The sequence below is a fragment of the Pelodiscus sinensis genome, chromosome 11, assembly GCF_049634645.1.
Source record: "Pelodiscus sinensis isolate JC-2024 chromosome 11, ASM4963464v1, whole genome shotgun sequence".
Taxonomy (NCBI): domain Eukaryota; kingdom Metazoa; phylum Chordata; order Testudines; family Trionychidae; genus Pelodiscus; species Pelodiscus sinensis.
This window is the reverse complement of record NC_134721.1, coordinates 26,651,565-26,664,871: the sequence shown is the minus strand read 5'-3', so window position 1 is coordinate 26,664,871 and position 13,307 is coordinate 26,651,565. Positions and strand designations below refer to the sequence as shown.

General features: G+C 40.1%; 1 protein-coding gene across 18 annotated transcripts in view; it reads left to right on the top strand.

Annotated features, from left to right (window-relative positions):
• The window catches only part of SLMAP (sarcolemma associated protein), a 203,684-nt gene that overhangs the window by 80,699 nt on the left and 109,678 nt on the right, over positions 1–13,307 (top strand). For 9 of the 18 annotated variants that reach the window (XM_014577409.3, XM_014577414.3, XM_014577411.3 and 6 more), the window contains one exon: positions 7,073–7,226. In XM_014577409.3, the coding sequence (XP_014432895.1) occupies positions 7,073–7,226 (154 nt within the window). The remainder of the gene's footprint in view (positions 1–7,072; positions 7,227–13,307) is intronic. The other 9 variants (XM_075938864.1, XM_075938860.1, XM_075938865.1 and 6 more) reach the window with 1 other exon arrangement.

The following is a 13,307-nucleotide window of genomic DNA, read 5'->3' as shown; positions in this document are numbered from 1 at the left end:
AATTGTTAATACTTGTATTGAATCTGCCCAGCATTTGTAGCAAAACTTAATTTCCCAAAATTCTTATGTGAGCCACAATGACAAAATTAAGGAAGAGAGATGTTTAAAAAGTAGTAATTAGTAACTATGGTGACAAATGTCTTATTGCAGCGAGTCAGTCAGCTATATATAAACTAAAGTACTTGTAAATTAGAACTCCTCCTCTAGATCTGGCTGTCTTCAAAAATATGCCTTTTACATCAAAATTAGCGACATTGATGGTAAAAAGTCTATTTTTGTAAAGTGTTCCGATATTTTGTGGCAAAATGTTTCCTATTTTTTGGAGGGGAGTGAAAAATATCACACGAAACTGTTCTTTTTAACAATTAAGAGCTATTGAAAATTTAGTGACCTTATGATGCAGTGGATACTTGAATTTTTTGGAGATAGATTTTACTTTCTAAACTCGTTCTTTTCAACACTTAAGTTTCTCCATAGAGAAGTGGTGCCCAAACTTTTCGTGTCTCACTCCTCCCCCAACCAATAATGTAATCTGTCCACACTGGGTCTCCATTACTTCACAGTTGCCTCAGCAGAGGAGCTTGGGCTGAAGGTGGAGCTGTGGGCTGAACTGAGTGTAGGGGAGGAGCTGGCCTGAACATGAAGAGAGAAAAAGGACAGAGCAGGAGCCTTTGGAGGCTGGCTCAGGCTCCAAAGTACATTCCCCAGACTTACTTCTGTGCACCATGGGGTGGGTTATGCCTCTTAGTTTGGGGACCACTGATATAGAAGAAAAATATTCATTCCGTAAGAGGGACAGCAGTATTATTTTGCATGCTGTTGGGGAGAGGTATAGTTTCTCAGACCACATTTTTCTCTGACTCTTCCATTTTCTTATTGGATTGACTGGGACTTTATATGCTACTTTAATGCTGTTCAGGATGGTTGGGAATCATTTGTCCATACTTTGGCTGCCATTTTCAGATACTGCTGATTTTGCTTGTTGAGTAAAATTTACTACCAAGCTTGATGCAGCCAATGGGTCCCAGGAGTTTCTAGCAGAAAAATCAACACTTGGAGTTGATTCTTTTGGCTTTTGAGGCAGTTGAGTTTTGCAAATTACATTTGATACCTCTACTATTAAGCATTCTTGCAGGCTCACAATTTATTCTGTTAGGGGGTGGTATATAGGGTTTATGTATTTTCAGTTCCATTTCCCACTCATTATTGAGACCTGTAAAAACTGCAAACAGCTGTTGCACAAAAGCATTGGCTGTGTATTACATGGTTGATATTTTGACCTCTTGGATATTCTTTTCAAATGTTTCAAGCTTACACGTTACTTTGTGTTTTGTAGCAGCAGCTATTAGGCTCTTGATTTTAAGAGGATAGGGCTGTTTGAATAGGAACATTTAGGTTTTCCTTGTGCAGTAGCTGCATAGCAAGCCATCTTATTTGACTTGCTATAGAAATTTTAATGAAGTCTTTAAATGAGAAACATAGTAGACATTTGGAGTAACCATGTCACTGTGATGAGTTGAAGTCACAGAAGACCTCTTGGGGGTGCTTCCCGGGGTGCTGTCAAGGCCACTGCCACTCACTTTTCTCGCATCTCTGGGGCATCTCGCTACCCTGTATTGCTGGGCCAGGTCCCTTGTTTTCCCCAAACCAAGGCACAGAGCTGAGATCACTGCCCCTCCAAAGGAGCAGTACAGACACTAAAAATCTTTGGGTCCAAGGAAAATGCCATTTTGGGGCCAGCATTCTAGGATACCACTCGTCAAATGGGATCAGAACCCTAAATAAATTATTTAGGTAAGTCCCTTTTAACAATGGAAGGAAGATGTGCATGCTGACTGCTCCCAGTTATTTACAGTGTGTTTGATAGTAAATAAAAGTGATTTTATGAACTATAAGCAGTAGGATTTAAGTGATTATAAGTGAGAACAGACAGAGCAAAGTAGATTACAAATTTAAAATAACAGAAAATTCTTAGCTAATTATAACACCACAACCTCAGTACAAACTTACTACAAACTCACCCTAAACTGGTTCTTACTCAAGCTAAGCCTCGAAACCAGGGAAGTTCCCTTTCCTTGGGACCTTTGGTTCATTCTCCTAGGACTGCCATGCCAGCCAAAGACAAACTCCTAACTTCCTATTGTTTTACAGATACCATCATTCCATGGACAATTAGTTGGTCTGCCCCACCAGTTGGGGTAGACATGTGACTTCCTAAGACCAACCACTGCTAAGACTTAAAAGACAAAGGAGACTGTTTACAGTTGGTTATCCAGACATAGATGGTAACACCCTTGATGGCTTTCATTTACACATTTAAAACCAAAAACCATTCCATATATCTAACTTCACACACACAAACGGTACATACACCAAAATAAAATATACAGACACAACGGATTAAGACATTGATTGATAGGTTATATGAGGCAGTTTGTCCAAAGCATCTTTGGGTTATGCATATTTGTGTCCATAAGTCCATTTCATAAAGCATGGGGAGGATTCAGTCACTTTCTAAGTTTGGAGAGATGGACAATGAATTTTGCACATACTTCAGTAGAATTGGGTTCTGTGACAGTTTATAGAGCATGTGAGGGAGGCAGAGTTGCAACTACTAGATTGCTCTTATTAGTGATAAGAGGTTGTGTGACGTTGCAGCCCCTTTTAAATCCTATAAGCGATCATTGTAGCCACTGAGCTGTTCTTTGTTCTGCCTGGAAATTAAGAATTTGATTTTGTGCGTTTCCCCATCCAAATCCACTTTACTTGGGCATTCTGTAATAAGTGTTAGATTTCTGTGTTAGGTTTTTCACGATTGTATTATTCTAATATTATTTATATTAAGCCCCCAAAGAGAATAGCTTTATTGTGTAATAATTGTCTAAAATCATTAGCTGAGGACAACTGACCTACAGCAAGAAAAGAGAAACAGACATGGCCTTTCTGAAGCCAAGTAGAGAGAGTCTAACTGAATGTCAACTGACAGCAAAGTTCTGTCCTCAGATGAGCAAGAAATTTCTTGATTGGACATTAGTTTAATCATTTGAGAAGCAAATTCCAGACTTAGAGTCGAGACTTCTACTTGCTTTAATCACAAATTTCAGGGTCCTATTCTCATTCTAATTATTTCTTCACAAGTATGCTGTGAAGAAAATTTCCTTGATTCATCATGCATGTCCAAGCATGGACATGTTGAAAGCCGCTGACCTAGAACACAAGGCTATGTTTTCCTGTCCTTTTGCAGGTATTAAAGATCGCAGTTCGCATTGGCTGCAGATCACCATTTGCAGCCAACAAGAGCTGCAATCCTCTGATACCTGCAAGGGACTAACCCTGCAGATGGGATTCAGCCTGCGGGCTGGAATATGGCCACACCTGAATTAAGTAGTTCCTCATGTAACGTTACTGGTAAAAGCAAATCACATTTGCTTATATCCTATTCTCACATGGACTGAAAAAATGAGTTTGGGTGTTTGTAAAATCTGGTTTTAATATCTTTAAATTATGTGCAAGAGATAAACAAAGCCATAATTTATTGTTAATACATAAATGGGAGGAGTTGTCAAGACCTAGAACATTTAAGGGGGGGGGATGGAAACCTTAAGAGTTGAGGCATGGGCAGGAAATAACACTGTAATTCAGCCTGGGAAAAGGTTTTAGTTTTTTTAAAATCTCACCAGAGTTAGCAGATAATAAATTGGACACCAGCTTCCCAATGAGTGTGTGCATGGGGGGAGGAGAAGAGATTGGGTATATGGCAGCATAATTTTTGAACTACATATATATGTACCATGTTTGTAGCTCCTGGATATTAGCAGAAGCTCTGTGTATGTACTCCAAGGTATTGTTTTAAAGACAGAACGGAGAGACATAGTTCAGTCCTTTGATCAGTTTACTGTAAGGAAAGAACATTTGAATAGCATAAAACCATACTGGAAAAAAGCACCTACATTTATTACTATGTAAGGAACAAGCCAATGCTGACTGTCTTGACTGCATTACTTACTAAATGGCTTCAGACTAGGGATGTAAGGCTATGTCTAGACTACACCCCTCTTTCAGAAGAGGGATGTAAGTTAGGCAGATCAAAATTGCAAATGAAGCTAGGATTTGAATTTCCTGCTCTTCATTTGCATAATGGCAGCCACGTGTTCTTTTGAAAAAGAGCTTTTTGAAAGTAAAACCGCCATCTACACACGGTCCTTTCGGGGGGGGACCCCTTTTTTTGAAAGAACCGGTAAACCTCATTTTTTCAGGCATGACGTTTCTTTTGAAAAAGGGTTTTTTTTTTTAAAGAACTGCGTCTAGACGGCGGTTTCACTTTCGAAAAGCCCCTTTTCAAAAGAACTCATGTCTGCCATTATGCAACTGAAGCATGGAAAATTCAAATCCCAGCTTCATTTGCAATTTTGATCTAATTTACATCCCTCTTTTGAAAGAGGAATATAGTTTAGACATGCCCTAATTGACTAGTCAACAAGGATAAGCTTATTGGATTGTTGACTAGTGATGCAACTAGTCGCTTCACCCTCTTCCCCCCCCCCCTTTCAGGGGGAGCAAGAGCCAGTGAGGGGGGAAGAGCTGGCTTAAAAGCCGGTTCCTCCCAGCACTGTCTCTGCAGGGGGGCAGGGGAAGTAGAGGCACAGCAGGAAATGTCACAAGTGGAGACTGAATCAATCTCTGCTCACACCGCTTCTGCTGTGATTCTGTTTTCGAAATGTACAAGAGCCCCACTGAAGCAATGATTTTAATTGCTTCTAAGTTGTGAGGTTTTCTGTGGGTTTTTTTAAATGTTTTATAGTTGAAGGGACACTAATTTAAAAATTGTACATCTCCTATAACTATTTGTAACACCTTAGGTTACTGTAACTAAATATTGGAGCATTTTTAATTAATTTGTATATCTGAGAACACTTTGTCATTATGCTCATATACAGCTCTGTTTGGATCTTAGGTGTATGCTTTCCTGTATACCCTGCAAGTCTGTGTTTACCAGTAGCACTAACAAATCAGAAATTGAAGAGGCAACAGGCAGAGTAATGGATGGGGGAAAGGTTTATATTCTGAATGTTTTGTGTACCCAAGTGCACAAAAATAGTTAAAATAAAATTAAAATAGATTTTTTTAAAGATATAATTCTTTCATTTTATTTTTCAGTATAAATTATTTTGTGGCTAGGTGTTCCCATTTTATAATTTTAAATTGTTAGTTTGTTTTGTCGTTGTATTTTAGTTTCCTAATTGATAATTTATTTTACATAGAATTTCTTTCTCCTCAGAGGTTTCACACTTAAACTGTATTTTTATGCTGAAATACACAAGTAAAGGGTCCTTATTAATATCATTAGCATGAGAACAAGGCAAACTCGTATAAAAACTTGATAAATGGTAGGGATGTAATAAAGCAGGCAGCCTGGCTCAGTCCTGGCTCATACCAGGTCCGGGAGCTCAGACCCCCCCCCTCCCTAGACAGGGACTGCTGACAACCCATGTGCCTGTCACCACAGGGTGACAGGCAGCCAGTCCGCAAGGGAGCTGTTTTTTAGCTGGCTCCCCTCGTGGACCAGCTGCCACCTGACATGCCCCACTGTTGCCTCTGATACTGTGGCTGCCATCTGCATCCCTGGGGCTATAGAATAGTCAACTAACAGATAAGAATTCATGAGGTTACTCCACTATTCAATTAACTGATATTTAGCATCCCTAATAAATGGTGCTCAATCTGCAATCAATGCCATCTTCTAGTAGACTGAATTTCTGATAATCAAAAAACGTTTTGGCTAGGCTGTACTTAATAGTCAAAGTTATTTGGAAATATACTCCTAAATCATTTAGATGCTTTTGGAAATCTCACCCTTAGATGCCTAAATATGGATGGAGGACACTATCCTTACTCCAATATTTTAAAAATATTTAGCGGGAGTTGAGAGTTGACCCTTCTCCATTTGGGCTTCCTTGTCTCACATTCTTAGCCCCATATTTGTTTCCTGAGTCTTAATTTTTTTTCTAGGCTTTTCTTTTTAGCATTGCTGCCCTATTGTATAACATAGCTTATTTGTAGCATAGAACACAGATTTCTTAATGGGATGCATACCACTTCAAGGTTTAGATGCGTTAGCTAACATGATTGTGAATTTTAGCATAATCACTGCAAAAATGCTTCTTGCTTGTCGTGCTTAACTGTTTGTGGCAGCTAGTAGGTTAAACTACTACAGGTTGGACCTTCTTGCTCTGGCAATCTCGGGACCTGACAGGTCCTGGACAAAGGAGAGTTTTCCGGACCAGAGGAGGAATGGTGCGGGGGAGGGAGGGAGTTGCCTGCCTCCCTGCTGGATTCTTCTCTCTAGTCACCAGGGCTCCTCTCCCCAGCCTCCTAGCCCTGCAAGCTGCAGCAGCCCTGCTGGAGGTCCCAGCTCCATAAGCTGTGGCAGCCCTGCTAGAGTTCTCGGCCGCCCTGCCAGCCTCGCAGCAGCCCCAACATAATTCCTGGTGTTCTCAGTGGCCCTGCCAACCTCATGGCAACCCCTCAACGGCCCTGTTGGAGCTCCCAATAGCCTCACCAACCTTGTGGCTGTCCCATTGCCCTGCTGGATTTCCTGGCGGCCCTGCCAGCTTTCTTGCCCTGCTATCTGTGGGCTCGGGTGCCCCGCAGGCTCGGGTGCCCCGCAGGCTCGGCTACCCCTTGCAGCTGACTCTACTCCGAGCCACTGGCAACCTCTGCTTCTGGGGCTCTCTAGTCCTGTGACATCTATGGTCCTTACCAGAGAGTCCCATACCACAGAGGTTCAACCTGTAGCAACAGTAGCATAGTAGGTATGCTTGAATTTACAGTAGGCTTAGTTAACAGATATTTGTGTTTAAAAAACAACTAACATTTAAGAATAGACATAATGGAAAATGAAAAAAATGTAACATTCATGAAACAGTACCTTAAGTTCGCAAATAGAAATATTTCCCATTTCTAGCTTGTGTATTAACTTCACATTCTATAGTAGAATGGAATTTGTTGCTTCAATTTCTTCAGTCTTTCTTCTTGCAGATAACTTACCACAGTCCAATTTATTTCTTAACAGTTCTATCTTCAAGACACTAAGAGTAGTAATGGTACCTTCATAAACAGTCAGAGATTGAGTAGAGGATCTGAGGAAAGCCCACCATGTGAGATTCTGTCTGGTGACATTATCCAGTTTGGTGTAGATGTGACAGAGAACACGCGGAAAGGTAAGGGTACGGATCATCTTTTTTTGTTTCTATTTTTAAATATCAAGTATACTTACACTATTTCCAGTATTACACAGAAAACTTCAACGGGGAAAAATAAACACATTTTAAAGAGGATGTGGTATTTTAGGAAAATTCAAGATTTCCTGTGTGGGGTTTTTACCAATGTTTTTATCCTGTCTGTAGGAGAATCGCACGGTGTTTTTCAAGCATTAGGATGGTGCTGGTGCTGTGGGTTGTCATCTACATCAAGAATTTCTTGAGTGCATGGTCAGAAACAGTTTGAAACTGATGAGGCTCTTATTCACTGACTTTTTTTTTTCCCTCCTCCTTCCACTCTTGCTTGGGGGCACTCTGAAATTGAGAGGGAAAGGGTAAAAAGATGATGGAAAGCTAGAGATACGCTGCTACTAAGTTAGTGACTATTAAAGAGAAATGTCTCATTCTCCAACTTGAACTTGTACATGCTTCCAAGCATGCATGCTCACAAAAGCCATCTATTAAGATAAAAGATGCAAGTCTCGGTTAATTGGTAGGCCTGCTGTCCCTAGCCCTTTTCTGTATAATGTATAATTTAGGTACTGGTTATTTTTCTAATAATTATTGTCAATTCTTATTCTGTTATATTTATTGTGTGTGTGAGCGCTAGGGTTGTAATATATATCCTCATGAAATTTCTTCAGAAAATGAGTGCCCATTAGGTGACTTGCACATAAGAAATCTGGCCTTTCTTGGAAGGAATCCTGCATGAATTACTTAGTCAAAAACATAAAGTTTTGCAAAAAGGTTAAGTGCCTCAGTGGAAGCATAAAGTTAGTCTCCGCTGCTGTACCAAAATTCTTCAGTTTCTTTATAAGGATAATGTTCAAAATCTTATTAGAAAGAAGAGACTATTCAGATAAATTGATAGTTTAGGGAAAATACTAGATAAAGCAATGAGGCAATATCTTATTCAGTAGTATCCCAGAACAGCAGAAATCTTAAAGGGCATAAGGTGAACAGGATGAAATTATGAATTCATGCAGCTGCTTAGTGTTTTCTGTTCTTCTCCCTCTGTATATTTTGTGTCTGTCTGTGTGTCGGTCGCTGATCCCACAATTTAAATAGGCTGTGGTATTGTAGGGAAACCCAGGGGATCCTGTGTGGTTTTTATCAACATTTTTACCTTCCAGATAGAAGAATCCCACAGTATTTTCAAACAATACGATGGTGCTGGTGTGAATGATGGTCTTCATCAAGAATTTCTTGACGGCACAGTCAGCCATAGTTTTTAACTCATGCTACTAAAATATGAAGAATACAATTTTAATAGAGAATTAAGAAATATGTTGACGAGTAATTGGGGAGTAATTTGGCATGGTCTTACAGTGTTGTTAGCTATCTTCAGAATAGGGTGGGAGTAAAGATCATCCAAATGAACTCTGCTTCTTACTTCTATCCTTAATGTTTCTTTGTAGTAAAATGGAAAAAAAAGCAGAATGAAGTTTAAGCACTATTTTGCTCCTTTGAAGAATTGTTTCTAAACTCTCCCAATTTAAAATTTTATCAAGTGTTCTTCAGTCCTGTGCAAAGTTGATTTTGACGAGGAACCAATGCTGTGAGTAAAAAAAAGAAGCTACATTTATGCATTAGATTTTCTGGGAATGGTTTTAAAATGCCATTAGATTTACAGTTAGTGAGTGCCATATATAATGTAGAACTATACCATAGAGGACACTCCCCCACAAATAAATATGGGGATGTTATATTTGGCAAAATTGTTGCTTACACTAAAAGAGCAGGTGAGAGTTCGCAGTATTTGGGTCCATGGGAGCTAGCTGAAGAGAAAACTTTGAACTTTCAGGTTATGACAAGAAAGGTGAATCTCAGTTACTTGTGTCAATATCTACAATTAAAGTAGATTACGTAAACTCTTCTGGCAAATGTAGATGCATTTCAAGTATGACAAGAGTAAGTATTTTCATGCTTTTAAATTTTTTTCTTCAAAAATACCATCACATCTTACACTGTATTGCAAACCAGTCACTTCATAAATTTCATTTTGGTAAATTTAAGCTGTTCAGAAGGTAGGTTGTTTGAAAGAAAGTTATTTAAAAGCTCCCTATATACTGGTTGTATACATAATTTTAAAATGAAGTTCATGTGACCCATTTTAAATCAGGGCTGAAAATTTAATACTCGCTTAAGTCTTAAGACCTATTTAAGTCAATTGACAAGTACATATACAGACTCAGATGTAAATCAACAAGTAAATGTTTATGCTAACATTCTTAGTGACCCTGTCACTTGAAATTTTGTATGTGAAATTGACTTAAAATATAAAATGTTTTTAACCTATCCTTTACATAATATGCTTTGATGTTTTTTAAAAAATTATCTTCTAAAATGAAATGGTTTTGTATTTTTTTGCTGATATTTATACTACCTTCTAATAACGAGGAGGCTGCTCCCTGCTGCCACTCATGGGCTTGATAGTGAAGAAGGATAAGGTTTCCTTGCTACTTTCACATGTTCATCCCTAACTTGATGCAGAAGTCCACAGTAAGGAGACTCTGAACATAGAAACAGCATCCATTGCACTGCGGACGCTAATGAACATCCTCATGCAGTTCCTGGGGAAGAACGTACAAATTGAGTCCCCTTCAGAGTGTGAATGATAGTGACATTGCCATATCAGTTCATATGACGAGAACTGTAGCTGAACAGTAGCATGATGAACAAACTATATTGAAAAAAGAGTGCTGTTAAAATGCATATAGTAAACAAATCGAAAATATTTTGTTCTTTTTTTTTAGTTTATTATTAAAAGAGAAAATGCAGACAAAAATGCCATATGGAGCTAACAACACTCTTTTAAAACTAAATTTCATTCTGATATTTATATAGCATCTTAAACACTAGTCATCGTAGCCTTCTGCAAAACAATTACATACTGATAATGTAGTGATTATAGAAGCAAAAAGTAGTAGTTGTGCTTTTGAACTACTATTGATCAGTTGGAGTGTAAAGCTGATCCCCAGCTCTGTGATGTGATGCCCCTTTGAAGCACTTCAAAGGGGCTGCGCAACACGGTGCCAGGAATCAGCTGGGCACTCCACCTGATCCCCGGTAGCGAAGTTAAAGACTAGTCGACTATCCGATAAGCAAATGCTTATTGAGGTGTTTCCCAATTTTATTTGGCCATGGAACCCTTTTTGGCTTCAAAGAATTTCAAGGAACCCTTTGATTCAGAGCAAAAAACCCCCCAAAACCCCGCTGTGATTTGTCAAACAAACAAAAAAGTCACAATTTGTCAAAGAAAAAAAAAAAGAACAAAAAAAGCTGCAGTTTAAGCCCCCCCCCAAAAAAAAAGCCCTGCTGCAATTAGTCTCTGTCTTTTTAAGAGGGGGTTGGGGAGTGCCAGGTTATCGCGGAACTCTTACTTTTGCTTCATGGAACCCCAGGGTTCTACAGAACACCAATTGGGAAACACTGTCTTACCGGATAGGCAGTTGACTAGTGAACTAGTTGATTCGCCCCCTCCCCCTTTGTTTACTCTGTTAAATAGAGGCAGCAAAGGGGGGGAGGGGAGAGGTACTTGGAAGTGGCAGCACCGCACAGCTGTGAGGTGCTGCTGCTTTGAAACCTCCCCAAGGTGGCGTTTCAAAGGGGCAACCGTGGAGCCCGGAGTCAGCTGTGGAGTCCCCAGCTGACTCTGGGTTCCGCTGCCATGGGAAGCCCAAGATTAGCTTGGAGTAACCATCTGTCCCTTGGTTCCACTGCCCCTTTGAAACACACTGAGGCGGTCTTTCTAAGGGGCAGCCGCCACACAGCTGATCCTGGGCTCACTGTGAGGCGTCTGCCCTTCTGAAACAGCACCTCTGCGCTTTCCTAAGGGGCAGTGGAGCCGGGTTCAGCTGGGGAGTCCCCAGCTGATCCCGGGCTCTGCGTTGTGCTGCCCCTTTGAAGCGCTGCAGTGTAACTTCAAAGGGGCAATGCAGCATTAAAGCCTGTGATTAACGTATTAAAAAACTTAACACATTAATCCTGGACTGCGTTAATCACAGGCATTAACACATATCAATTGACAGTCCTAGTTTTTATTGTAATGGCCATTTTGTTTGAGTAACCAATTTTCCCAATGAGAAACCAGAGTCTACTTTGTTCTGATTCATGCAAATAATAGTGCATGTAAAATGGTAATGTTGCCTTACTGGTTTGTAGTGTAAGCATTGGTTCCTCAAATTCCTAGTGTTGAGTTAGAATTCCTGACAGACCAGACATGAGTTCTGCCAAACTTTTTTCCTTATTGAAGAGTGTAAATTGTAGTCAGGTTCTATTATATTACATTATGTTATGGGTGAGCACCTTGGCTAGGGGTTGACAGCCTTGCTTTTGGCCCGTCAGTGTAAGCCACTGGCAGACTGTGCTGATGTTGAGTGTCAGCAGGCATAGTCCTCCCCCCCGCAACTACCAGTAGCCGTAATTTGCTGTTCCCAGCCAGTGGAAACTGTGGGGGAGTAGTGCGGGCTGCAGGGACTTCTGACCATGGCTGATGCTGGATATGTCAAAAGGAATGAATAGCTCAGGGTAATTATGAGTGATCTGTTCCCTATCTTCCGATTCTGGCATCTGTCACTCAGTAGTTTGGGGACAACCAAAGTTTAGGATTACGTCTCTGCCCATTTTATCTAATAATCCTTAATATACCTATCCTACATGAACTTATTTAATTCTTTTGGCCTTCACAGCATCCCCATGCAATGAGTTCCATCGGTTGACTGTGTGTTGTGTGAAGAAGTATTTCCTTAATTTTATTTTAAACATGCTGCCTATTAATTTCATGAGGTGATCCATGGTTCTGGTGTTATGTAAAGGGCTAAATAACACTACCTTGTTCACATTATCCATACCAGTCATGATTTTATAGAACTCTCTCTAATATCCCTCCTTGGTCATCTCTTTTCTAAGCTGAACAGTTATTTCATACCATTCATAATTTTAGTTGAACTTCTCTGCACCCCTTTCAATTATAATGTATCTCTTTCAAGATGGGGTTACTAAACAGCATGTAGTATTTGATGGATTTATATAGTTCGCTCATTTTATATATTGCTATTATAATATTTTCAGTCTTGCATCTATTAGGGATGTAAAATCCCATTTAATTGACTGACCTGTTAAGAATATTGTTTAACTGGTTAACCAATTAAACGTGTGAGTGTGGGAGGGGGGAAAAATGGGGGAGCTGCTCCAACCGGGCTGGAGTGGCAGGTTGTAGCCCCCTGCTTCTCCTCATAGGCAGTGGCTACATTGACTGGAGTAGAGCAGCTCCTACCTGTGGCAGACCAGGGGCTGATCCAGCATGAATTCCAGAGCAGCCACTGCTTGCAAGGCACCCAGGCCAACACAGGCAGCGACTGCTTCAGCCTAGGTGGGGAAGCTCCTGTCCACAATGGGCATGGAGCTGCTCCAGACCTTACTGGTTAACGTGTTAAAAACTGACATTGTTCCTTTCCTAATGGTTCTTAACATTTGCTTTTGAGAGTGCTATTGCACAGTGAGCGGATGTTTTCAGAGAAACTATCCACAATGATTCCAAGATATTTTTAGAATGGCAACGGCTAATTTAGATCCCATTATTTTATATGTATAGTTGGGATTGTGTTTTCTAATCTGCATTAGTATGAACTTATCAACATTGATTTCATCTGCCATTTTGTTGCCAGGTCATACACTGAGATCCCTTTGTAACTCTTTGCATCCAGTTTTGGATTTAATTGTCTTGGGTTTTCATATCCTCTGCAAATGTTGCCACTTTACTGTAGACACCCTTTTCCAGATCATTTGTAAATATGATTGTCAAGGCTTCTTCCCCACTTTGGCACAATAAATGCAGAAGTGGGGGCCCGCAGAAGTACCCCAAAACCTTATCTTTCCAGGCTTTGGTATAAAACTTCCCCCCAGAATCTTAAAAACCTAGATTTTGGAGATAAAAATCCGTTGCCACCTCCCAAGTAATGATAAGGAAACCAGGGAAGAGATCTCTTGGGAAGTCTCACCCCTAAAGTAAAACCAGGACACAAAAATTAACCAAACGGAGTTATC